The sequence below is a fragment of the Ochotona princeps genome, chromosome 4 (assembly GCF_030435755.1).
Source record: "Ochotona princeps isolate mOchPri1 chromosome 4, mOchPri1.hap1, whole genome shotgun sequence".
In the NCBI taxonomy this organism is placed as follows: domain Eukaryota; kingdom Metazoa; phylum Chordata; class Mammalia; order Lagomorpha; family Ochotonidae; genus Ochotona; species Ochotona princeps.
The window spans coordinates 81055318-81082664 of NC_080835.1; the positions used below are offsets into that span (position 1 = coordinate 81055318).

General features: G+C 41.8%; 1 protein-coding gene across 2 annotated transcripts in view; it reads right to left on the reverse strand.

Annotated features, from left to right (window-relative positions):
- Positions 1-15500: 15500 nt before the first annotated feature.
- Positions 15501-27347, reverse strand: part of ELMOD1 (ELMO domain containing 1) — a 57986-nt gene continuing 46139 nt past the window's right edge. For both annotated transcript variants that reach the window (XM_004585032.3, XM_058662530.1), the window contains 4 exons: positions 26966-27034; positions 23802-23852; positions 22714-22847; positions 15501-16695 (listed from right to left, as the gene is read on the reverse strand). In XM_004585032.3, coding sequence (XP_004585089.2) covers positions 16523-16695; positions 22714-22847; positions 23802-23852; positions 26966-27034 — 427 coding nt within the window. In that variant the 3' untranslated portion in view covers positions 15501-16522. The remainder of the gene's footprint in view (positions 16696-22713; positions 22848-23801; positions 23853-26965; positions 27035-27347) is intronic.

The following is a 27347-nucleotide window of genomic DNA, read 5'->3' on the forward strand; positions in this document are numbered from 1 at the left end:
TCTTTTTCAACCTTATCTTTTTTATTCCTTTATTTCTTATTTACCTTGAAAGATACTTTTTAAAAATAAAAAACAATACATGCATATGTGCTTTTTTAAAAACAGATTTACTTATTTTCATTGGAAAGGCAGATTTACAGAGAGGAGGAGAGACAGAAAAATCTTCTGTCTGCTGATTCACTCACATGGCCACATAGGCTGGAGCTGAGTTGATTCAAAGCTAGGAACCAGGAGCCAGGAGCTTCTTCTGGGTCTCCCACGTGGGTACAGGATCCTCTACTGCTTGCCAAGCCCCACGCAGGAATGTGGGTGGGAAGTAGAGCAGCCAGGACACGAACCAGTGCCCATATGGGATGCCGGTGGTGCATGCAAGGTGAGGATTTAGTCACTGAACCATCACACTGGGTTCATGGATAAGTTTTTGTTAAAAATCTGAACAGAAACATTCTTGTGATTTCTTTTTTCTGGTAAGCAGGGAGTTGAAATCCTTGCTGCCATGGAGATGAGATGCTGGCAATTGAACCACCAAGGCCTGTGCTCCTGATGGAAGTCAATGTTGTCTCAAACATTTTTACATATTAATTTTTCCATATGAGGTTTAATAAAAATAATGAAAGTATGTGAAAGTAATGTAATTTTCTATCCAATCGCGTTGTTAAACATAGTGATTTGCCAGCTGCTACAGGTGCTCTTTGGAATTTTTTTTAAAAGATTTATTCATTTTATTACAGCCAGATATACACAGAGGAGGAGAAGAGACAGAGAGGAAGATCTTCCCTCCAATGTTTCACTCCCCAAGTCAGCCGCAACGGGCCGGTACGCGCCGATCTGAAGCCAGGAACCTGGAACCTCTTCCGGGTCTCCCACGCGGGTGCAGGGTCCCAATGCATTGGGCCGTCCTCGGCTGCTCCAGGCCACAAGCAGGGAGCTGGATGGGAAGTGAAGCTGCCGGGATCAGAACCGGCGCCCATATGGGATCCCGGGGCTTTCAAGGCGAGGACTTTAGCCGCTAGGCCACGCCGCTGGGCCCTGCTCTTTGGAATTTGCAGTTGGACCATCCCATGTTAGGCAACGAGCGACGTTTTGTTTCTTCCACTCAAATTATGTTCTCTGTGTGTTTTAAATTAGTGTTGTCTTGATGAGGTCCTACCGTAATATGTTGACTGATGGTAATATAGAAAACATTCTTGAGTTTGTCTTTATTCTATAGAGAACACTTTTACATTTGTCATATTGCGTTTCCTATTGAATATAAGTTTCTGGTAAATATTTTTTTAGCTGGTAAAGAAAACATATCTTCTACCCTGGGTTGATTAAATTAAAAATCAGGACATGGTTTTATAGCATTATTAAATACATGTCAGTTTCTAATGAGATCTCCATGAAGTATTTTTGTCTCATTTAAACTAGTGATTAATTAAGCTACTTATATTCAAGAAATACACCTTTTTGGGCTACAACATACACAGATAGATACACATTTTAAATTTTTATTATTTGCTTTCTATTTGAAAGGCAGAAGGACAGAAAGAGGAAGAAAGATGGAGAAATCTCTCAATTTTAGAATTTTAGTCAAAACCAGAAGTCCTTGAAGTGGGGATTTTAATGATCTAAATTCCTGACTGGTGATGGAAAATTGCCTGCATCACAGCAGAGGAAACCCCTTCCAGAAGAAAAGATAATTCCGGTTCTCAATCTACTTAAAGCTGTTTTTATGCCCAGCATGTAAATCTCCAAAAAATAAACAGTTCAGTGCCAATGTTTATGGAGCACAGAAACTTGCCGTTCAGAGCACGTTTGTTTGTTTTTCAGGAAACTACATTACTTGAAATAATTTGCTATAGGATTGATGACAATAAAAATACCTTCTGTTTCAAAAGATTTCTGTGATTAAAGGATCATGGAAGATAATCTAATTGATAAAAATACAATTTACATGGTTGTCCCTCCGAATTCGACTGCTCTGAAAATTGAGGTGTGCCTACATCCGTCTGTCTTTGGCTAAGATCTCAGTGATGGCCTTGTACCTTTGTGGTTGCTTCCTCTCTTCTTAAAGGGACCTGAAGCACTGTGGAAAACGAACTTCTTTCCTCCATCTCACCAACTCCTTTCCATTGTTCCTTCTTTATTCCTAAAGGCTTATTTATATACAAGATACAGGACCTGAGCCAAAACATTTTGTTGATGGAAAATATAAGTGACAGGAGGAGGGGAGGAGCAGAGGAGGTTGTGGCTGCAGCAGATGGGGAGCGCAGGCATAGCGCCAGCAAGAGGAGCCCCTCAGGCTCTCTCTGGATGGGTTCTTCATATTCAAACATGTGAAGAGACACATGCACAGGAGAGGGCGCCCCAGCGCAATGCAAGAGCCCCAGTACCGTGGACCATCTCTGAGCACATGGGGCCATCTTTGCTTAGTTCTCACACCTCTGGTGATCTGCTCAACAAACCTCTGGTTAGCATTTATCACAGGCCAGGCTCATGGTGCCCTAAGTGCTTCAGACACAAATCCGAATTTAGTGCCTGCCCTCAACAAGCTTACTTTCAGTCAAGGAGGGAGAGATGAATGTGTGCTAACCAAAAATAACAACAGTTAACACTAATTTCCCACTTTTCACACTTTAGGCACGATGCTAGGGGCTTTGCTTTGATAATCTCATCTATTCTTCATAAGGGTTCTTCAACTGCTGCACTATTATAATGGCTGGCATCACACTGTGAGAAGTGCTATAACTGGTGATAAGAGTACTTGGGAAGAAATTAGAAAGACTTAATCTACCCCAGGGACTTAGAGAAAGAGATAAGAAATTAACTATAGGTTTGTCTTGCTCCACTATGAGTTGCATAGGTTATTCCATTTGGGTTGGAAATTTCAGGACTCAACTTCAAAAAATAACTGACAGATGAATGATATTTGAGTTTGCTCTTGAATGCTGAGTAGATGTTTACAAGCTAGGAAGCCCAGAGTGCAGCATACCAAGGGCATGTTAGATGATCAGGGAGAAATAAATAGCTTGGGATGACAGAAAACGTGGGCACAAGGTAGGGAGTGGGAGGTGAAACCGGAAGGCAGGTTGCTCCTTCAGCAGTTGCTACGTGACACAACACTACAAATGGAATGTCTTCAACAATGCATTTCTTATTATTTAGGAATGAACAGGCTGGTCAGTTGGGAGAATCTATTGATCTGGACTGAACTCGGCTGATTTCTGCTGGGCTTGGTTGCAAACATGCAGTGACCTCGTGGGTAGACTTCAGGCTGACTTGCTTAGGTTTTGTGGCAGCTGGCTGGAACTCAGCTGAGTGGACAGCGGTGCCAGGGTCATGGATCACTCCTCATTTGATAGGCTCCCTGGGTGTGTTCACGTGGCAGTTCCAGGGATTCATGAAAGCAAGTGGATATGGGTAAGGCCTCTTAAGGTCTAAGTCTGAAATTGGTACTCTAGACATTTATACCGCCTTTACTAGCCAAAGAAAGTCACAGACCAATCCTAAAGTCAGAGTAAGGAAATAGACCCAGCTCTTGGTAGGAGGAGCCGTAAAGTTGAAAAGGGTGAGGATACAGGGATGGGTGAATAATTGAGACTTATTTGTGTTCAGGCATTTCAGCTTGAGATCAGATACCAAAGGGTTATCACCAACAGAATTCCAAGTATGTACTTCATTTTGTAAGAATGGGAAGCCCTTAGAGCAGGTGTGCTGTGCAGCAATTGGTTAAGCCTCTCCGTTTGGAACACTTTCATTCTAATTGGAGTTCCTGGTTTGAGTTCTGGCTACACTGCTTCTGATCCACCTCCTTGTTGGTGCACACGTCTGAAGGCAGCATATGAAGGGGCTCTACCACCAACTCAGGAGACCTGAATGGAGTTCCTGGCTCCTGCCTTCAGCCTGGCCCAGTCCTGGCTGCTGCAGGTATTTTAGGAAAGTGAACCAGTGAATGGAGAGTCTCTCTGTATTTGTGTCTCTGTCTCTCTTTCTTCTTGCCTTCCAAATAAAAATGAAAGTAAGCAAAACATTTTTCAAAAAGAATGGGAATGGGGCCAGCTTTAGGCAAAGCTGAGGTCAAGGTGAATTCTGGTTATGTTCCAGCATCCTCTCTCTCTTATGCTATTTTCAAATCCTCCTCTTTGATGATTCGAGCAGTCCTCTGGAGACAGCCTGTTGTGCAGCAGGTACTGTGTGGAGAACAGCCCAGGCAGAGAACTCAGGCCCTGAAACTTGAAGTCCAGATATACACCTGCAACTTGTTGACGCTATTTCAGCAGGGGAGCATGTGAACTGAGCTGATGGAGCAGCATGGTGCTGTCCACACCAGGGCTGGAGGCCGATGCTTTCAGAAGGCAGGCAGAAGTTAGCAGGACACTGGAATGGAACTGACTCTGCCAGTGATACTTACTGTGTGTAGGGCCTAAGGAAAGGTTCAAACTTTTCCAAGCCTCAGTTTTCTCATATAGAAGATGCAGATGCTTTCCATCAACGGTGGAAATCACGGTGAATTGTAAAGTGCATGACACGTCAGGACACTGATCCACAATTACACAGCATTTACCAGGGGCCGAGCATTACTCTATTTCAACATATTATTCCATTTCCCGTGTAATTCCCAGGCCATATAACTCACTGAATCCTCACAACAGCTCTATGATGCCGCTGTTTCTATTATACAAGGATCGGAAGCCAGAAGTGTTGATTGACTAGCTTGTAACATTGTTCAAAGTGAATAAACTGATATCCCCAAGCTATACTTCTAAGTTGTATCCGGTAGAGTTTCCATAAAAGTGGTGAAAATAGTTAATTAGCATTAAAGGAGGAAAGACACATGGGACAGTCTGAGCACTGAAAGCGGGACAGCGTAAGACAGTGACTTCCGCGTGGGGCTGAGTCTGCTGGAGACTGCTGTGTCCATCAGGGCTTTTCCTTAGCAATAATAGAACTTGACTCAGAACAGCTTAAGCTAAAGAGAATTTGTTGGTGACATCACGAGGCTCACTTAGCTGACGTGAGGTTGAAGCATCAGGCTTCAGAAGCGCAGAAGATCCATGGAAACCTCAGTAGGCATTGTGAGAAGACACAGTTGGGTCAGCAACACCTAGACAGAACAACACCAGCAGCCCTATCACAGTTGGCTCTAGTTCCAAGTACTCAGAAAGTGTCTTAGTGGCCAGTTGGTAATGTGCAGCAAGGCCAGAAGGCAGGGGGCTCTGAGTCTTTCATCTTTTGTTCCAGGAAGTGGTTCCCAGGAATTATCCTCTCTCTCATACTACAGAGAAAGGGAGTTATTTTCCTCCCAAGAAATTGGAATGCGGTTAGGATGGAAGTGGATTTGAAAAGCCAGTAATGACCAAGTTCATTACGTATTTCAAGAGAGCAGTGAGAGCCAGTATCAAGGTGTTATGCCTTTCATCACCTCACAGGCATTTACTTCAACTCTGAGGCTTTGTATTTCAAGGAGCAAAAGACATCTGAGCATTATTCACAGTGAAAAAAAAAAGGTAGACCCAGGCCTCATTACACTAGGAAGATTTGAAACATTTCTGGAAAAACACAACAGCCGAAAACCTCTTCTTTTTCATCATCTACTTGAAGCCTAATGCATACAGTTGCCTCTTACTTAACTTTGAGATGACTGACAGTTTCAGGTTTTCTCTCTCTCCTTACAGCTCCGTGGTGAAGGGCTGGCTCTTGGATCAAAAGTAAAGTAGTGGAGATATCTTAGAAATTCACATTTGCTGTTGAACAGCTGGCTTCTTCTTTCATGTGCAGAGCCAGAAACTTTGAAAAGTCGGGGAAATGTCAGAGATTACCTTTTATCTTCATTTTGCAGATGAGGAAATTAAGATACAGACATTTTCTGTGGCTAGTCCAAGATTAAATAGAAGTAAAACTTGGGTCTCTTGATTTTAGCTCTCCCTTTATTCATCCTGGCACATGGTCAATAAAATACTCTTCTGAAAATTTTATTTATTGATTTACTTATTTGTGAAGGAGGAAGAGGGTGGGAGGAGAAAGAAAAAAGAAACAAAGAGAGAGAGAGTCCATAGGCCAGCGCCAAACCCAGGCACTGGGAACTCACTACAGGTCTCACTTGGGGATGGCAGGAACCCGATTAGTTGAGCCATCACTGAAAGTTCCATTGACAAGAAGCCTGGACTTGGGAGCTAGGGCCAGGATCGGAGCCCAGGTACTCAGATGTGTGACACGGGTCCAAGGATTGTTCAGCTAAATGCCCACTCCCATGAACTCAGTTTTCCCAGAATTCTTGCGTGTGGTTTGCAACATGATTCAGCTCCTCTGATAAAGTGTACCACCTTCCAAATTTTCAGGAATTATATTCTTCCCATTGCATGGAAAATCTGGTCGAAGGTTCTGTTCCAGGCCTTCACTTGCGTCAAGTTTATTACTGTCCACTGTAAAAAGGTGGGGCAGAAGGTAAGCTAGCGTATAGAGGGAGGAGTGTAAAAAATCTAAGTCATTTAAAAGCTGTTTTCAGCTGTTGGTTCAGATGCCTGCATCCCAAATCAGAGCATCTAAGTTCAAGTTCTGGGAGACAGCAGTGATGGTTCAAGTAATTCGATTCCTAACACCCACAAAGGAGAGCTAGGTTCAGTTCTTAGAATTTATCATTTGGACTACATTCCAATTTTTCAAAAATCTTGGTGATTATATATATTTAAAGATTAATTTATTTTTATTGCCAAGTTAGATATATATAGAGAGAGGAGGAGAGACAGAGAGAAATATCTTTCGTCCAATGATTCATTCCCTAAGCAACCGCAATGGCTGGTGCTATGCCGATCCGAAGCCAGGAGCCAGGAGCTCTTCCGGGTCTCCCATGCGAGTGCAGGGTCCCAAGGCTTGGGGTCGTCCTTGCCTAATTTCGCAGGCCACAAGCAGGGAGCTGGATGGGAAGCAGGACTGCCAGGATTAGACCTGGCACCCATATGGGATCCCAGTGCATTCAAGGCGAGGACTTTAGCTGCTAGGTCACTGTGCCAGGCCCAGTATATTTTTGATGCTACAAATTCACCCTCAAGTGAATGAAGCACCCTCTAATGAAGCACTCAGAACTGTTATTTTTATTTTTAAAAATTATTTTATTTATTTGAAAGGCAGAGTGACGAGAGAGAAAAAAAAGAGAGAGAGAGAGAGAGAGAGAGAGAGAGATGGTTCACTCCCTGAGTGACAGTAGTGGCCTGGGCTAAACCAGGCTGAAGCCAGGAGCCTGAAACTTCATCTTGATCTCCCACATGGGTGCCAGGACCTCCAAGGAGTTGGGGTTATTTCTGGTATATTAGCAAGGAGCTGGATCAGAAGCAGAGCAGCATCAGCTACGCTTTGCCAGCACTGCAGAAGTGGCATCTCTAACCCATGCTCACGATGCTCTGACAACATTGAAGTGCCTGTGCTGCCCAGGCTGAGCCCTTTCTCATCTCCGTGCCTTCATTCACGCTGTCACCAAGAGTGGCTTCTCCCACAGCAGCCAACAGTTAGCACCAGGTATTTCACTCTCCTCATTGTGGCATAATGAGCTGTTTATATGTGTATCACCCCACTCAACTCACAGGCACCGAGTGTGTCTTCGTCATCTTGGTGTCCCAACATTTGGCGCAAGGACTGACATGCAGCACTGCCTTAGTGGAAATTTGCCAGTGAATGGATGAAACACCACAGCCCCGGCTTGCAAAAGAACAGAAAAAAAAAAAAAATGAACATTTCGAAGGGCATTCTGTCTCTGTAACAAGCCCGTGAGCAAGTCTGTCTCTGGGTGCGTGCAGCTCATGAGCGGGAGGAAACAAAGCATATTCAGGGTTGAGCAGTGAGATGGAAAATGAATATGGTCACTTGAGCTGAAACTGTTATTTCTTACGGCAGTGAGAATAACGGCACATAAATATTCATAGCGTCATTATGCAGAGAGTTGTGAAGTGTTGGCAGAGGATGTGCTGTGTGGAATTTTTGCCTCAGCGCCTGAAATTATTACTAATAAAACAATAATAATAATCATAATAAAAGCTGAAAACGAGTGGTTTCTGAGAGCCAGCAGAGAGACTCTCAAGGTCTGAGGTCAACAGGGGCCCTGCAGCCCTAAGGGCACCTGACTCGGCCAGTGCCTGAACACTGTTAGCATTGGCTCTCATGCCCAGTGGCAACCTGGGTCTGATTATTTAAGACGGTCTCCTCTTTGCTGCCAAAGAACGCGCATGAACACAGTCTCCTGGGGCTGTCCTTCAGAGAGATGCCATATGTACTCATGGAAGAAAATAGGAAAAACAGGCATAAAATAAAAATAACTTTTAATCCTACCTCCCAAATATATGTTAGTATATTTGCATTCAACTCTTCTCTCTTTGAATTTAATGTCGAACTAATGATGTAGAACATATGGCCATGTAATACAGACTTGAACCAAACCAGAAAAATGGGATTTGCAGCACATTGTTGCCAGTTTATAAGCTGCATATATTAAGCAAAGCACTCATATTTCTTTGCATCATCTTCCTTATTTGTTACGTATGGATAACAATAACATGCCAGAGTTGAGAGTTCAAAGAGACAATGAATATAAATCCCTCCACTCAAGCAATAGGTAAACAGTCATGAATAGCTATTGCTGTTGTCAGTATCATTCGGGTTGTAAGTCATTTGGTCACAAAAGTTTTCCGACACTCCTCTCTATATCTCACCTCTACCTCCAACCAGCTAATTAATTCTGCTGAATTTTGCTTATTTTGTGTATTTAAATATGAGGGACATTTTAAATGTTTGTGTGGAAGAGCATAGCAGGTAAAGCCACTCTGTAGTGCCAGCATCCCTTACGGGTGTTGGTTCAAGTCTGGGCTGTTCCACTTCCTATTCGGCTGCCTGCTAATGTGCCTGGGAAAGCAGCAGAGGATGGCCCTAGTGCTTGGGCCTCAGAACCCATATGGGAGATCTGGAAGAAGCTCCTGGCTCCTGGTTTCAGCCTGGCTTAGCCCTGACCATTGTAGCCATTTGGGGAGTGAACCAGCAGATGGAAGATCTCTCTTCCCCTCTATGTGCATGTACCAAGGAAAAGTCACATGAAAATATGATGAAAAGGTAGCCATTTGTGAGCCAGGAAGAGGCCCTCACCAGGACCCACACATGTTGGCACCCTGATCTCAGCCTTCTAATCTCCAGACTGTGAGGATGTTTGACCACTCTGTCTATGGTGCTTTGTTGCAACTAGGAGGCTCTGTTCAGCAAGGGGGGAAACTTGGGCTAACCAGTCTATTTATTTGTTTTCCTCAGTTGAACAAGTAAGAGGCTGAGTATCAGGATGCATACCCTGAGAGATGGCACCAGCTAGGGCTACTGCAGGATGTTTCTGCAAAAGCCTGCAGGATAGCCAGGCAGGCCATCCCCTGCGGCTACTGTGCAGGGTGCTGGCCCTCCCACTTCTCCAGGCTCACTGCTGTTTGCAGCAATGCTGAGTGAACAACAGAACATGCAGTCTTTTGTTAGAGGTGGGAACAGAGTCAAGTTTCCTGACAAAGTGAGTGGAAGGAAATAAAGGAAATGTTTGATGTTTTTTAAGCCATGAACAGTTGCCACTAAGCCTTGTCAGGTTTCAGGGAGAGGCAGCTGGATCAATAGCCCTGGAGTGGCGCTTCTCCCGCCAATGCAGGCTGACTCAGCTGCAAAGTACAAAAGGAACATCCTAACCCGGAGATCTTGGGGGAAAAGGGGGCTCTGACCTCGGGATTCTAGCCACGCTCCTGCTGGGGGGCAAAGGCCAGACTTTGAGAAGCAAGGTTCTAAGTTGGGACTATGAGACCCTAAGCACTGAGGCCACTCACTGGCTTCCTTCCCATCCATCAGTCCCCTGGCATGATGCCTGGCACAAAAATAACCTCTCGATAAATATTTGCTGAATTGAATTAATGGGAACACTGACTACAAGTACACATTCAGTTGCTTCATTTCTTGTTCAAGTAACAGTCAAAAATCAGACAGATAAAAACCAAAACATGGTTAAATCCATGTTTAACTAGCACTTTATCTTTGTTTATGGTTTTTTTTTAAAAAAATATTTATTTCTACTAGAAAGGCAGATTTAGAGAAAATGAGAGACAGAGAGAGAGAGGTCTTCCATTCTGTCTCTTGCTGACTACCTGAATGGCTGAAGCGGCTGGAGCTGAGCAGATCCAAAGCCAGGAGCCAGGAATCAGGAATTTACTCCAGGTCCTCAATGCAGGTGCAAGGTCCTAAGGCTCTGGCCATCCTTCATTGCTTTTCTAAGTCACAAGCAGGGAGTTGGGTGGCAAGTGGAGCAGTCAGGACATGAATTGGCACCCCTATAGGATACTGGTACTGCAAGGCAGAGAATCAGCCAGGTTGAGCCATCATGCTAGCTTATTTGAGGGGTGGTGTTGTGGCATAGCACATAAAGCTGCCACCTGGATACCGACATGCCATGTGGGCACCAGTCTGTGTTCTGGTTGTTTCACTTCCCACCCAGCTCGCTGCTAATGGCCTGGGAAAGCAGCAGAAGATGGTCTGAGTGCTGGGGCCACTGACATCTACCTGAAGGACCCCGATGAAACTCCCGGCTCCTGGTTTCAGCCTGGCTCAGTCCTAGCACTCTGGGCAGTGAATCAGCAGTGAGAGATCTGACCTCTCTCTCATTTTCTCTTTCTCTCTCTCCTTCCCTCCCTCCCTTTCTGTAACTCTAAATTTTAAATAAATAACTACATCTTTAGACATAATAACAACTCATGTGAATTTTACTCTTAATAATGTTTTTGTTCTTAACAATGAAGAAGAACTGTCATTATGATTTTTATTTAAATGATTGGGAACAAAAAGAGAGGTTAAGTCAGTAACCTAAGGCAGGCCAGCAGCACTTACACTGGAACAGGAGTCTTCCAACTGCTAGTTTCTTCCTGCAGGACTCTGCGGAAAGATCCAAAGTAGCACGGATGTAACTCTTTGCATCATTTAGCTTGAGGCCCTTGATGCTCCTATCCTTCTACAATCAGTATATTCTTGGCCCAGAGGAGGTCATAGGACAGAAATAAGTTTGTGGGAGATAATTTGCTAAAAAATAATTCCTGATCCCTTTTTGGACTGCTTAGATAATCCAAGGGCAACTGAAGGCTCCTCTCTCTCACAGCAGAGGGACTGTAGTCCACCTCTAAGCATTCCCTGTCATTAGAGACCTGCTCCCCCAAGGCAGCATTCCACAGAACCCAAGACGCAGGTGGAGGGCTGCAGGGACATTCTCTCCACTCCCAACTAGCCACTAGCCGGAGCTGGATTGCCTGGCTGGAAAGTAGCCTAATCAGATTATTGCCCTTCTGACGAGGTGTTCTCATGTTCCCAGAAAAAGAAAAACCAGGTGGGCGGGGGCTGATGGGAGGCTGACTCCCCCTGACCCGGACCTACTGAATGCCTGGTGCAGCATTGCAGCTTCAAAGTGCCTTGGGGCTACAGGGAACACTGGAACCTTCTTTTCATGCTCATCCTGGTTTTGAACATTTCCCCATGGAAGCTATTTCAAAACCCATGCCTTGTGATTGCTGGGGAGTTCATCTGAGCTCAGGAACTGCAGGTGGCTCTCAGAAAGGGATCACTTCTCTTGTATTGGCAGAGGGAGTGTAACTGTGTACAATCTACAAGTTTTATGTCGGCTTTCTCCTTTGTCACACTTTCCTAATCACCATGATCTTTTCTGCCACAGTCCTTCCCAAAACATAACATGGTGCAAGGCACATTCGAATTAAAAAAAAAAGTCACAGGATGCGCATTTGGTGCAGGAGTTAAGATGCAGCTTGGGAGGCTTGCATCCTATACCAGTGTGTGGATGTGAGTTCTACCTCTGCTCCCAATTCCAGTTGCCTAGGAACACATACCCTAAGAGGCAGCAGATGACTGCTCCAGTGGTTGGGTCCTAACGACACCTATGGGAAACATGAACTGGATTCCTGGCTCTTGCAGGCATTTGGAGAGTGAATCAGCAGACAGGAGACTTTCATCTCTAGCGCTCTCTCTCTCTGTGCCTTTCAAATAAGATTTAAAAATAAAATACCTTAATAAATCCAACATATTTTTTAAAAGACTTGCTTCTTTTTGTTGAAAAGGCAGGTTTACAGAGAGAAGGAGAGACAGGGAAATATCTTCCATCTGCTGGTTCACTCTGAAATGGTCGCAATAGCTGGAGCTGAGCGGATCCAAAACCAGGAGCCAGAAGCTTCTTCTCAGTCTCTCATGCAGGTGCAGGGCCCTAGGCTTTGGGCAATCCTCCACTGTTTTCGCAGGCCATAACCAGGGAGCTGGATGGGAAGTGGAACAGTTGGGACATGAACCGGTTCCCTATGGAAGGGGAGGATTAGCCAATTGAGCCATCGTGCCAAGCACAAATTCAACACTCTGATGGTTGTAAGCTTACCCTGACCTTTATCCTACCCATGTCTGTCAGGTTGCTGCCAAACATCCCAGGGATGCAAACAGATGACATGATTCTTGTTGTCATGTAGCATTCTGGAAGCTATGTCAGGTTAACAGGGCACAGGAATCTTAGCTGTGATAGAACGTTTTATTTATGAGAGTTCCACATAGCCAAAGTCCTGTGTGTTTTTCTTTCCTAGAAATGCTTGTTGACATTTCCCTTTGTGTTTTCCCTTTTCTGTTTCTCCTCATCTCCCATCCCCTATCCTAACACTTCATCCCCCCCTTCCTCTCAATCCAATTGGATCTGACCAAATTGGTTCTGCTGGATCAAGATATTTTGTGCCATGATTTATTTCTCTACCACCAACCCAGGCTCAGTCTCTGACACTGAAATTCTAAGCTCACACCAAGCACACATGGCTAAGACTTGGGGTGCCATCCTAGCGGTCAAGGTCTCTATTTAGGACAGACGTGAGGTGCAGCAGGGAAGATGCCACACACGATGCCTTTGTTCCGCCCAGGAGCGCTGGGATCCAATCCTGCCTCTGCTTCCAATCCAGCTTCCTGTTCACGTGCACCCCAGAAGGCAGCAGGAGATGGCATGAGTCCTTGGATCCCTGCCACCCATATGGGAAAACTGGACTGATGTTCTGCTCCAGGCTTCAGCCAAGCCCAGCCTCATCTGTTACAAGCATTTAGAGAATGAACTCATAGATGGAAGGACTTCATTTCTCTCTCTCTCTCTCTCTCTCTCTCTCTCTCTCTCCTCTCTCTCTCCCCTCTCCCCCTTGGTTAAAATAAATAAGCACATAATTTAAAACCAGTACAAATTATCTTAACTTCACAAACTCTTGAGGATGTTATATTTATATTGTCATTTAACAAATAGGAAAACAGGCTTGAATCATCCTAGGTAGACTAAGTTATGCTGCTGGAACATACAGCACCAGACAGCTTATTGACTTAAAACAACAAAGATTTAATTTTTGGCTGTACTGCAGTTCTCTAGTAGGTCTGGCTCAAGTTGGCCTCACTCTGGGAACCAGGAAAGTGGAGCCACCACAGAGATGTAGAGACCGCTCAGAACTGACATATGCCACTTTCTCCCCACGTCTCCATGCCCAGTGTACTTCTGCCAGAGGTTAGAAGGTGAAGACACTGGGCTATATTTACCTAGCATCGTGGAGATAATCCATACAAATGTCTGTCTCTCACTGTCACTTTGCCACTCCGTATCTTGGTTTGCTCAAACTGTTTCAGTTTATCCAGCTGTCCAAGAGAACAACATCCTCTTTCTCAGAATTGTCATGGTTGGGAGATCCATTGTAATACCACCTTACATCTTGGGGTTGGTAAAAAGTTTGAAAGATGGTGGGTTACCAGGCATTGTTTTCACTACAGTATAATACTAAGAACTGCCAGAAGGAAAGTCTGATTGAAGACTCAAGCTTCAGAAATAGTGCCTCCAAGGGGTTTCCTTCTATAGAGCAAACCAGAATGTGTTTTTATCATCATAAGCCATGTTTTGGAAAATTCTGAGAGGCTTGCTACACCATTTCCATTGTATGTGGTCAAGTCTTATTCAATGGCATAAGCAAGTTAAAAATACTGAAGAGAAACACATGCACACATCACACCCTTCTGATGCTTTGGAAACCTCTTGTTTTTCTCACCTCACTTTGTGTTACTGGGTGGAATATATCTTCCACAAAGAGGTGTGGGTGAGAAATCTCATGATGGGCAGAGCTAGAAGGAGCTGGCAGAGCTGTTCTTCCTGAAACTGTGCAACCAAGTTAAGCTCCAGTACAAACAAGGCATTCAAGGAGCTGCGAGGGAAAATGTTGTTCTGTTAACATCACCAGTGCTTCCCCGAACAGAAGAGACTTGAGCTGGTGCAAGTGCCACATGCTGTTAAGCCATGTCCGTGACAGGGGACCACGTGGATAAAGAGACAATGTACACATGTGGCTGACAAAGGCTGTATTGCCTAAGAATCCCTCCACTGCAGCCACTGCAGCAGTGGTGGGAAAATCACACAGGCCATTTGCCAGGCTTACAATTTCTCACTCTGCTAAGGAATATATGTTCTTATCATTACTCATGATCTGCATCAGGCGTCAGCCAACTCCTTCCCTTCCCAGCTTTGAAACAGGGCAGAGGGCTGCAAAAGATGCAAAATGAGACCACCTGCGATACCACCACAGGACCCCACAACACAGTCCCAGAGGAACTAGAATGTACAAAGAAATAATGTGAAGATAATGTTTGTTTCTGCAATGTAGCAGTGTCCAAACCAGGTTTTGTAAAAGGTTACAATGAAAAAGCTTGTGGGTCCACTTTGGTGGCTCAGTGGCTAAATCTTCACCTTGCACATGCCAGGATCCCATATGGGTGCTGATTTGTGTCTTGGCTACTCCACTTCCTTTTGAGCTCCCCACTTGTGGCCTTGGAAGGCAGTAGAGGGCAACCCACAGCCTTAGAACCCTGCATCCATGTGGGAGACCAGGAGCAGGCTCCTGGTTCCTGGCTTTGGATCCGCTCAGCTCTGGCTGTTGTGGCCACTTGGGGAATGGACCAGTGGATGGAAGATCTTTGTCTCTGTCTCTCCTTCTCTCTAGATATCTGCCTTTCCAATAAAAATAAATAAGTCTTTTAAAAAAGAAAAAGCTGGTTCTTACTTTTTCATGAAAACACCATTAGGCCTCAAAGATCAGGTCAAGTTCCTGAGCCATAAACTCTAACTTACACCTACTGACCATGGATGATGGGAAAGTGTACACTTAGCTCTAGTCTACACACTCACACACTCGCATATTCAGAAACCACATGAGCCCCAATATGTTAAATGAAATCCACTCTAGCTTATAGTTGAATGATGTGTTATTTATTCATGTAACTTGACAGTTAGGCAGTACTCAAAATTCATTTCAGTAAGCAAGTGATTCCACAAACATCTAATATATTCTAAAATTGATAGTCAGAAAGTATAAAATACCATGGGTATGAAATGCCATGGTAAATACTATTCAACAGACTACAATCATAATTCCAAACTAAATTATGGTTTTTTTAAATGATTTTTTAAAAACAGTTTCAGTATGATTTGTCTTTTCTTCTTCCAAGCAATTTACTTTTTCCACTGATGCAAGACAAGGTCATTATTCTCAAGAAATAATACAGAGTGACACAGCTTAGGTTCCTGTCTTGCAACACATATTCTTGCAAAAATTTTTTTTTTCATAGTGCCCCTTGACATGGAACACAAGCTGGTTAGCACTCAGTTCCCCAAGCAAAAAACTTGGGTTCAAACAGTGCTGGGTGGCAATAACCCCGAGTTCAGGAAGAGGCAGGCAGTGAAACACCTTTTGCAACTTTTGATATATACTGACTTCATTGCGAAGGCTCTAATCATCATAAATATATATAGGCATTAAAGCCTGTAAAACGATGGGAAAAAAATCAGTTGATATCCAGGTGACTGACACAATTGCAATTGGGGGTAAATTACAATACAATTCAGCAATACTTCAAACAAAAAACAGCTTCTAACTAAAGGTACTTCTTGTAAGCCTCATTATATTTTCTTTTTTGAGAAGCATGGCTATATTTGCATTGACAGTTTGGTTTATCATGTGTCTGTCTATATTATTTTAAAGACTTAAACTTCATCAGAATGAGATTCACACACATGAGCCTGGAAAAGCTAGCAGCAATAGTCATGAAACAACAATAAATTAAAAGGCTTTCACAGGACAAGATTCAGCTAACCTGACCACATACAAAATACAGCGAGAGAAATAACAATTCTGGTATGCTGAATTATGAGGGAGAGGAAAACAATCTAAAAAAATAGAAAACTCTCTCCATACCTGGGTGTCAAGGCCAGATGTAACACTGCATGATGCCACATGATGAGCAGTCCCTGGAGTGTGGATGCTCCAGAAACAGTGGTATCTGGTGATCTTGGAATTATGACCAAGAGTTGAAAATACTGTACCAAAAGGCATGCATATAATCACTGTGTGCATTCAGTGTGTGGGCTGTGACCTAAGCAGAGATCTAACACAACAATGAGGCAATCTCCCAGGGTATCCATTCAAACCAGCATGGGCAACTACATGTTGATTAAACCTTCCGAGGCAGCGAAATGCGGGCACAGCGCCATGTCTGGGTTTTGCAGCTGTTTTATGATCCTCTTGCGGAATTTCTCCCGCACACGATTGAATTCCATTATGTCCATGGGGTCCTCTTCAATCCAAAATTTATGAAACTCATGCATCAAATAGCCTGTTGGATACAAGGGGAGCAAGAACTTCAGTGGAAAAGTCCTTAATATATTCAAAATCACCCAGAATGCTGAAGGAGATGCTAGACCAGGCAACAGCAATCATGTGTTCACAAAAGACATCAGACTTTAACCAATACAGTTGCTTGCGATTGTGCTGTAGCACCAGAACAGTAGAAGCCAGCAACCTGAAAGATCTTTGAAACCAGTTTTGAAATTTTTCTTCATTCCAGAAAGCAGGAAGACAAATCAATTCTGCCATCTTGTGACTATGCGTCACATCAAGAATGCATTCCAAAGGCCAACAGCAACCACTTCATCCTTCCCTTCCTAATTGAATTATCATAATGGTCTGATTTTTCAAAATTACTCTGCTCCGCCTCCTTTCTCTTGATATCTGGTTCAGTAAAAGCCTTAAATCACCCTGACAAATCAAGCAAATGCCTTCTGACAATATATTATGAGACAATAAGAATTGTAAATCAACTCTGAACAGCACAGACTGATCATTAAACTATAGAACATTGTTAATAAGACTTTCCTGCTTTGAATCATAGGTACAGATTATGCATTTGCATCTCAAAAATGTTTGCTAGGAATGCTTTGTGTCGGGAAAATGTGGGGAATGAATGTCAAGCATTTAACTTGAGAACCTATCCATTGTGTCATCTGTTCCCTGCTCTGTTCCCTCCTTCCTCTGCCTTCGTTCATTTTTACCTACCACATTCAAAATGGAAATTTATTTAAAAAAAGATAGCACTAGGTATATGAGTGCAGTAGATCCACTGCAAACACAGACATCTTTACATATTAGAAAGTGAGGGATAATATTGATATTAATGATTAATTATGATAATAATATTAATTTCATTCACATGTAAATGCAAATGGAAAAATATGGGCAGTGGAGATGATGCAGGTCTAGGAACAAAGACAACTGGTTCTCTGCCAAAACTAAAATAAAAACAGAAACACAAATATTTTATTTTATTTTATTTTTTCCCTGATAACTAGCTATGCATTGGAATACTTTCAACATAGTCCTGCTTGCAGGCAGTTTCTAAAAAATAACAGTGTGACTTGATAAGGAAGAGCAGGACAGACTGTGCCTGGAATCTTGAGTTCACAGATTGCTGGTGCCAGAGACTGGGGTCAAACTCTAATGGCCTGCAAGTGGGCAAAAGTCCAAGACCAAGGGCAAGGTCTGTGGGCAAGGGTTCAAGGCCACAGGAGTGTGTACTTTAAGCTATCCTTGAGACAGTCACGTACTGACTTATGTACATGGGTCACACTGTTGTGTCTTAATAATCATCAAGCAGTAGCTGGTTAACATCAATTTGGGATGTGACTATCAACATTTGTGCCACATCAATTCCTATGATTTAATTTCCTGAGCATTTCAAGATTGAGGTAACAAGCCTTCTGGGTCGACCTCCTTTCTCGGAGAAGGGGGTTTCCCTCTGGCCGCCTGCTTTCCTAGTCTTTATCTTGTGTCTGCCTCATTTCTTATGTTCTCAATTGCACATGGCCCCTTCTCCAACCCGGGTCATGCTGCTGTAGGCAGTGGTGGTCCCCACTCAGTTTTAAAAATCCCTATTTCACTATAATACAAAAGTAGAAGTGGCCAGCACCAACACACACTGGCAGATGTTAACCCACTCCCCAGATTCCCTCCTTTGATCACTGGTCTCTGTGCATCATTAACAACGCTTACCCAGCTTTAAGTACCGAGTCTGCAAACATGGAAGGAAGGGGAGAGAGAAATTTATTTCACATTGTGGTGTGGGGCGGGTGACTGTTTCATTTCTTTGAGGAGTAGTTTGTCCTCGGGTTCTCAGGAACTGATGTGATTACTTTCCACATTTCTGAGAAGTGGGCACTGGCCTCACGTACACAGCTTCTGGATTATCCCTCTGGGGCAGTTAACCACTGTCAAGGGCGACTGACCATATCAAGCAACTCCCCAGACCAGCCACCTCAGGAGCCATCTCCTCTGTCTTCACTCCTCTTGTGGTTGGTTTCCTGAGGTGGTGTCGAGGCTTGAACTACTCCTGTGACAACAGTGAGTGTCCCATGGTTTCTCAGCCAACACTTAGACGTTCTTCCCACTCAGCCAAAGGCTGTTGTTGCCCTGTATTTCATGGAAAAATTCAGTCCTTCTTCAGCCTACCTATGTGAAGTACTCTTTATGCCTCGCTTATCTCTTCTCTGCGTGAAGCATCCTCGTTTCTGACAGGCTATGGTTTGGAGTCTGTTAGCATCTTTGCTGTTGAGTGCATACGAATGGAAACCCATTTCCTCTGAAGTTGGTATCTTAGTTCACCAAAAGAATTAAACAGTCTGTTTTGTAGATTGGGCAGATTCATAAACTATCCCGAGAATGGCCTGAAGTACTTGGTACTTTTCAGGCTCAATTACATCTGCAATTCAGGTCACCTTGGCTTGAGAATTGGTGGTCTAGAAGATGTTATTGTTTTAGATTCCCTTGGCTTCCCAATAAATAGAATTTTATCATCCTAAAATAAATTTGTAATTTTTCTTTCCCTACTATGTAAAATACAATGTAATTTTCTTGTCTGGTCACTGAGATCAAATAAATATACCTCAGTTCTTCTGGAAGCAGAGTCAGATTTCTAATGTTATGTATTAAAACCAGCCGTGAATATGTCATTAGTAGCCCACAAGCGACAGCTCTTTACTGCTGACTGACAATGATAAAAGGCACAGTCAACAACCTTTAATAAGAAATTCATTTTTCTACAATGTGCAGGGATATTGGCAACTCACTCTAAATGTGATGTGATGCAGCATGGAGTTCCAGAAGAATGCAGACCCATTTGATTTCTCCATTTTTCTATCTTACACAGAACTAAAGAACAGTATCTCTGAGCAATGGGCTATGGTAAGAGTGGTTCATAACCTGACCCATTCTCAGATTTCTTCCTTGAGACTATAGAAGCCAAACCATTAAGCTGATGGATAGTCCCTGGGATTTTTCCCTTAATATAATTATAATCTCCATAATCAAAATGTAAAAATGGTGGCCTGGCTTACAAGGAATATATCAGAATCATAAAACTCAACTCATTTATATACCATTACAGAGAATTCAAAAAATTCATTTGACCCGTCAACTGACTTATCATCTGCCAATTTACAAATATGCAACAGAAAGTGTTGGGTACTAAGCACAAAGAAGGTAGAACCCATGAGCTCCTCTATTCTTGGACTACTGGAGAGGGGCCAGGCCTACAACTTGAGCTGATAATTTGTTAGCTAAGGGAGAGAGAGAAAACAGGCCAAATTGTTGCTTGTAGTCTCTCATTTAATTCTCATATTTGTGGGGAAGAATAGAACATTTGCATTGCAGAGAAGGATGTCGGGCTCAGACAAGATGCTTGAATGTTGTAACTTCACAAGCCAGGACCTGAAACCTGCTGACATTTCACCACTTGTGACAGGCTGCCTTTTCTAGTGCATTTTAGTTCTCTGGTACTTAATCTTACTGAATAGTTTATTTTTTTGAAGGTCAAAGAACAGGTAATTCTTTTTCTTTTCATAGCCATTGTACTTTCTTTCTGCTCACTCTACTTAACCTCACTCCATTTCAATGGGCCTGTGTGCTCAGTGGAGCTTTGGATTGAATGTGGTTTTCCTTACCGCCTGGGCAGCTCAGTGTTCAGTGAATAACACTGTAAAATCAGAGTGATAGAGGTTTGCATTCTTATATTCTCCTACCTAAATGAAATACTTATTTGGAATACTAATTTGGTTCTTCACCTCAAGCCTGCAGCCCATTTGCTGCCATGAACGTGCCTTGGTTTTACTTCATTACATGCTGTTAGAAGACAGCAGAGACATTTGCAAGGACGCAGGTAACTGCAAGAATATTACAAGGAGATGTGCAGGACTGATCATGTTTAACAAAGGAGTAGTGAACTTGGGGTGCAGTGTGTTTCCCCTGGAGACACCTGAGCCTCTTTGCCTTCAACACAATTCACTGAGGGAATAGATGCCCTTTTCAAACCCTGATGTGAGTCTTAGGGAGTAAGTAATCCTACTGCATGCTTTATCATCAAGGTTACAATTCATTGGGAAACATCAATTGAGGCCAAGTCTAAATTTTTCCGTGAAATTAGATTTCTCTTTCTCCTGAAAAGAATATCACTCATGTTTTCACTTCCAATTCATCTTTCCTTCCACCCTTCCTTCCATCCTTCTTACCTTCCTCCCTTCCTCCCAACCATCCATCCTTCCATCCAATAGTTACTGAGCACCTTGTCTGTATTAGGCTCAGTGCTGAGGATATGACCCTGAAGAAAACAGATATTTCTGCCCTTCTATGTCAATTCTTCATGATTTTAACTTTGATTCTTTCCTGAATGAACTCCTCTTCCAGGTGGTTCTGATTTTCTTCTCAGTGTTGGTGAACTCCAAATCAGTAGTTTAAGCCCTTTCAATTCTTCTGAGCTCAAAAACCTTACAATAGAATGCTCACACGAAGCTTCATGGGTTTTTAAATTTGAAGTTATACAGTTCAAAATTTAACAATTCTTGTTACAGAAACAATAAATCCAAAATAACAAAACAAATAGCAGCATCTTCTTACCCAATTCCTGCTTTCCCAAAGCAACATTTCAGCTCATTCAGCTGGTTGTTTTTGACTATCGACCTCCATATCTCCAAACAACATGTTTTCCATTGCTTTGTTTTCTTTTCTTACAACTCTTTACAGATGAAAATTTAGTTCCCTTTCACCGATCACAGTCACATGGCTACTTTTCAGATCTTTCTCCTTACCTACCTTATTTATTTGACTGAATTTTCTTCTTTACGTAACCCTAAACTACCACCCAAGTATACCAATGTCCTCTTAACATGTTCAATGGTGGGATTCTTTATCACATTTCATTCTTCAGAATCTCTTTCTGAGCTCCTGGCCTGCTGAAATCTAGACTGAAATCAATCCATTGCTCGGGTACTATGTTGGACTTTCCTTCCATCTCAGCTTAAGGATTCCCTCGGCCTCTTTCCAAGAATGTTTTTCCTTTTTTTTTTTCCCTCTTGAATCCCATTTATTCTTTTTAGGGTGACTCAGAAAAACAGATCCTTCAGGAGCTTCCTTGTTTTGGAAAAAATTTATTCTTTTCTCGGACTTAATTGATAAGTTAGATGTGGTACTGAATTCTAAATAGGAAATCATATTTCCTCAGATATTCCTGTACTATCATCCTACATTTCTGGAAGTATTATCCCACTGTTTCCTAGAATACAATGTTGCTGTGAAAAAATCCAATATCATCTTGATTTGCAATTTTGTATGAGGCAGCTTTGGAAATCTTGAGGATTATCGGATCTCATTGTCGTAAAATTTCACAATGAAATGGACCCAGTGTGGATCTATTTTAATTTTTTTCTATTTGAGCATACTTTAAATATGAAAACTCATTTCTTCAGTTTTCAAAATTTTTCTTGATTTTCTTGATTTTTTGATGTTCTTCACTCTTTTTGCCATTCCTATTCTTCAGATATAAGGCTTCCTGAAATGGTCTTTTGCTTTTCAACCTTTGTTTTCTATTTTTCTTAATTTTCTTCTTGTTCTCCTACCTGGGGGAATTTTCTCAACCTTATCTTCTAACCTGCTGAAACATATTTCTGAGAAACAACTCATGCTGCCTTCTGAGTTGGCATATTACATGAATCTTTTACAATATATTACTAATGATTTAAAAAGTGAATTCTAAAGGATTATTTATACCAAAGCAGTGGGTAACAGATATTCATGATGCCCTTAGGTCAGATCAGGTGTTGATACATTTGATATAACAGAAATGCTATAGCTGTTTTTGTTGTTGCTTGTTTGAAAAAAAAAAAAAAAAAGCAAACAAGCAAACAAACAAAAACCCAAAGGAGCAAGTTCAAAAGTCTCAAGCCAGCCAAACGATGAAGAAATCAGGTTCATCCCTTTTCTGGGTGTTCTCTAGAAACATGTATTGACAAGGATGGAAGAATATACTTACAGAATGTTTGCTGGAAGTGAGACAATGTCGGAGCTTCTGGGGCAATGTTATAGAAATGGGTTTTCAGAGCGCCACTGACCAGTAGATTGTACGCCAGATCTGTTATGTTGATGCCCACAATTGCAAATGAGTACCTGTGAGATGCAAAGTACAAAACTAACATCACATCACACATGGGAAGCAGGCACTTCAAAAATTACAACCTGGAGTTTTACATTCTTATCACATTATGGAGTAGAATTCCCTCTCTACCCTGTCAATGCCTTGACTTACAGTTTTCCAGAAAATTTCTTGTGTACCAAGAAAATAAAGGTTCTTAGGCTACGACTTGGTAACTCTATTATCTAATATATGCTAGCAAAATATCCAAAGCTTTCGACACTTTTTATAGCATTAATTTTAATAGCAAAGAAACAGAAATGATTCCAACATCTTTAAAAATGATTAGAGAAATTATCTCTTATGTTAAGAGTTATTTCTATTGTTAAGTTGATCATATTCTTAAGGATTATCCATGTAGGATATAAAAATTATAAATAGGGCAAAACTACTTATATCATAAAGAGTAGGATGAAATACAATGAACTGTTAACACATATATACCATAATAAGAAGCTTTGCTTCTTTATTTTCTGTAAGAAACTGTACATTACTTTTAAATGACAAAATAATTAAAAGTTATCTTAACACAGAATATGTTTTCCAGTCCCTTTTACACATATCTATTGAAAATAAAACGGAACTGAATTCTTAAATTTCTTAAATCCTCTCTGCTAACCTGAACCTAACACAGAAAAACAAAAGGAGTTAAGTGGACAAAACAGATGTTATAATTAAAAAAACAAAACAAAACAAAACATCTAAAGTAAGTTTTTATCTAATGGCCCAAACTGATTAAAAATCTGTTCAGAAAAACCCACCCAAAAATGTCTAAGACATTAAACAGCATCGTTTAAAAACAGCATGGAATAATATACTCCATCATGACAAATAGAGTTTCTTCCTTATCATCTTTCCCAGCACTCCTGGGCATTTTGTCCAGGTTTCGGTCAGACTGATCATCTTTATGCATGAAATCTCACACTCACCCGATTGCTTTATCCATTCTTTTCTTCTCCCATTCTGCTTTGCTGAATTTGCTGCATGAATAAATGAGTACACAATATTCAATCTCTAATTGGTGTTTTTTCCCTCTTCATGCTTACATTAAAACTGCTAACCATATGGAGAGATGTCCACTCCTTGGTAATCCAACACTAATCCATTCAAACGTAATTACTTACAAGTGACAACATAATTTATTTGGAGATCAGAAGCAGAATTATTTAAAACCATGTTATTTACCTCCATTCTCTTCAGCGTTAACAGTGGGAGATGATGCTAAAGGTCAAACACAAACAGTCCTACACTACATCAATTACCAAACAGCATTTCCATGGTGAAGCTTTGCCCGGCTTTCCTCTCCTGCATCTTTCCCTACTGCATCTTGTCTTCTCTCACTGCATCTTGTTATATCTCATACTGTTGATCCCACTCAACCTCATTTGTGATATCAGTCTCACAGATACTAAAAAATGTTTACTGCTAAATAAACAACTGAGTGAGTAGAAGGCAGGAAGCAAGGGAAGAAGGAGGAAGAAATGAAAGAAGAAAGGGAGGGAGAAGAGAAGGAAGGGATATAGTCTAGGTTTTAATAAGATTGCTCTAAAGAGTAAGCACCGCAGTTCTCTGGGTGTGCTGAGTCAGCTGAGCTGGAGCAGCTCTGTTTGCAGGTTTCGGCCTCTGAGCCTGTAAACAGGACGATGTGAAGCAGGGGCTGTGTCCCAGAAATGTGAGATTCCTGCCTCACTGTCTATAACTTTGTGGAGTGACCTGCTCTCCTCCACACAGCCGATGTATTGCAGACAGAAACCACATTCTACTCTTTGCGACTCATTTAAACTTTATTATTCACTGGCTTATACTAAAAACTACAGCTATCATGTGAACCAGATGAAAATTTAAAACTAGGGTTATTGTGAACAGTTAGCTCCCACCTAAGTATGAGAGAATTCTCCAAACTACACGACAAACATTATTTAAGACACACAATGCACACAGCAGGCTATCACAAGGACATTACGCAATAACTTGTATTTAGCACTATGCAAAACTTTGTATTTAACAGAGTATTTCCTACTCTATAAATGAGTGGCTACAACTTAAAGTAACTACTTTGAATTTATGTAATATAATACATGTTTGCCAAGTATAATTCTAACCCATAAACCAAACAGCCAAGGACATCAGGAGATTGTTACCTTAGAAGATTCATATTCAAACAAAAATAAGTTGTGGGTGAAATTTATGAATTTTTATATAAAAATTTACAAACAGCTATTTTCTCCTCATCAAAACTTTACAAAAACACAGCTTCTCTAAATTTTGTTGTTAAATACCTATTAGCAATGGAAATATAAGGAAAGGACAAATGCCCTCCATTCACTTGGTCACTCATAGCACATCTTAATTCAGCTAACAATCAATATTCTGCTCTTAAACTTGAGTCTCCGTTCGTCCCTCAAGTTACTTCAGGACTCCACAGATAGATGGGTGTAAGAGCAGCGATGCAGCATGCTTGCCGATGCCCGACGCAGGAGGAACAGCACTGGAGTCTGCACCTCATAGACTACATTAATCCTGCTTTAGTGGTTAATCACAACATATTTTAAGCTTCTTGTGACTTTTTTAAAACCATGAAAGATGCCTTTTTTTTTTTTTCCAGCTGATGCTCCTCCAGGAAATGGCACCAGAAAATAGTTTGAGGGGGTTTGGAGTCTCTCTTAAAGATATATGCACTCATAAAATGCAGCCAAAATTAAAATAGCCTGAATATAATCATGTAACATATGAGCTTAGTGACTTTGGTGGTTTTCTTAAAGAAAACAAAAGCCAAGAAAATGTGTTATGTTATTAAACATTATACGTCTGAGAAGTGTAACATAGTTTCACGAATCTTAGCCAAATGAAGCTAGGATGAGCATAATAGCAAGGTGCAGAAAAAATCCTGAGTCAATCCACTCCTGGATTTTGAGAATGTTATGTTAAAATTTTGGGTTTACTGAGCAAACATCAACACTGACAATAAGCCTGGACACAAAATATTGAAATTCCTTATATGAACTGGGACTAGCACACATAACTGTGACTAGCACACACAGTAACTGCTATTTATAATAATCATAATAGAAATAGTAATTAAATAAGCAAATTCATTCGACACAGTGTAATTCCCTGTCTGAAGGTGGATGTAGTTGTAGTTGGGTGGCAGGACACTCAGCCAGTGGGGAAGCATCCCAAATGTTCCTCTAGGCGGCCACAGGCTCAGCTGGAGAAAGGCTCTTTGACATCTGCCATCACGCTAGCCTACTAACCTGGCTTCATTAAAACACAGCTTCCCCAATCCCCTCCCCTCCTACCATCATAAACTATACTTGATAAAAATGTAGCAAATGTATACTTTTGAATATTTTTCATGAATTTATGCTTCTTAGCTAAACTTGGTCTACAGTAAAATTAAAGCAATAGCACACAAAAGCCAAAAAAAAAAAAAAAAAGGAAAAATACCTTATTTCCTCTTTAGTGATATCCCTTCAATGTAATCAGTTAAAGGAAAAAAAAAATTAGAAAGGTAAATGAAAATGCAAACCATTTAGAATATAGATTTTTACCAAAAAGCGAAAACCAAGCCAAACCAAAAAGCAGCCTCAGCAGTCTCAGACGTCTTTGGTTAGTCCCTGACTTCGTGATTTCCACTTTGTTTCCATCCTTCCACACTCTCCCTAGTCTTTGAGCTTTCTCTCCCACACCTTCCCTTCTCCCATCAATTTCTCAGCCTGCCTGTGCATGACTGACTATATCAGTTCCCTTAAATTCACAGCTCACTCAAATGGTGACTATATGAAATGTGACTAGCACACAATAAGAACTCACACAGTAACTACTGTTTATAATAATCATATTAGAAACAGTAATTAAACAAGCAAATTCACCCGACACAGCGCAATTCCCTGTCTGAGGGTGGGATGCAAGCTTGGAGTAAGCACCTCAAGTTCTAAATCCTGGCATTTGTCAGAGGTTGTGTTTGGAATTTTCAGCCTTGCTTAGGGTAGGCTGACTCTCCTGAGATGCCCAGTAACAGACCCACATAAGAGATGAAGCTAATTCTACTGAACCTGTGAAGTCTAATCAGTCTTTTATGCTCAACAATTACCTGCTTTTTGGATGGAGAGAGTCAGAGAGGACCTGCTGAGCTGCTGTTGCATCCCGTTCTGCAAAGTACCTGCAGTTGGAGACAGAAAAAGCCACTTGTTTTGGCTCTTCCAGAAGTAGGGAAAATAAAAAGATTTTCATCATCAAGCTTTCCAAACACAATGATGTGGAAGTGTAGCTAGGAAACCCATGTGGATTTGGGAATGCATCCCATGGATCTGAAAGCATAATTACGAGCTTTGTCATCCCCAGAGGGTCAGGCTGTTGCTTGGGAGACCCACAACCTACATCTGAGTCTCTGAGGTCAAGTCCTGACTCAGAATCCAGCTTCCTGCTAACGAGCACAGAGCACCGGGGAGAGAGCAGAGAATGGTCCTGGTCCA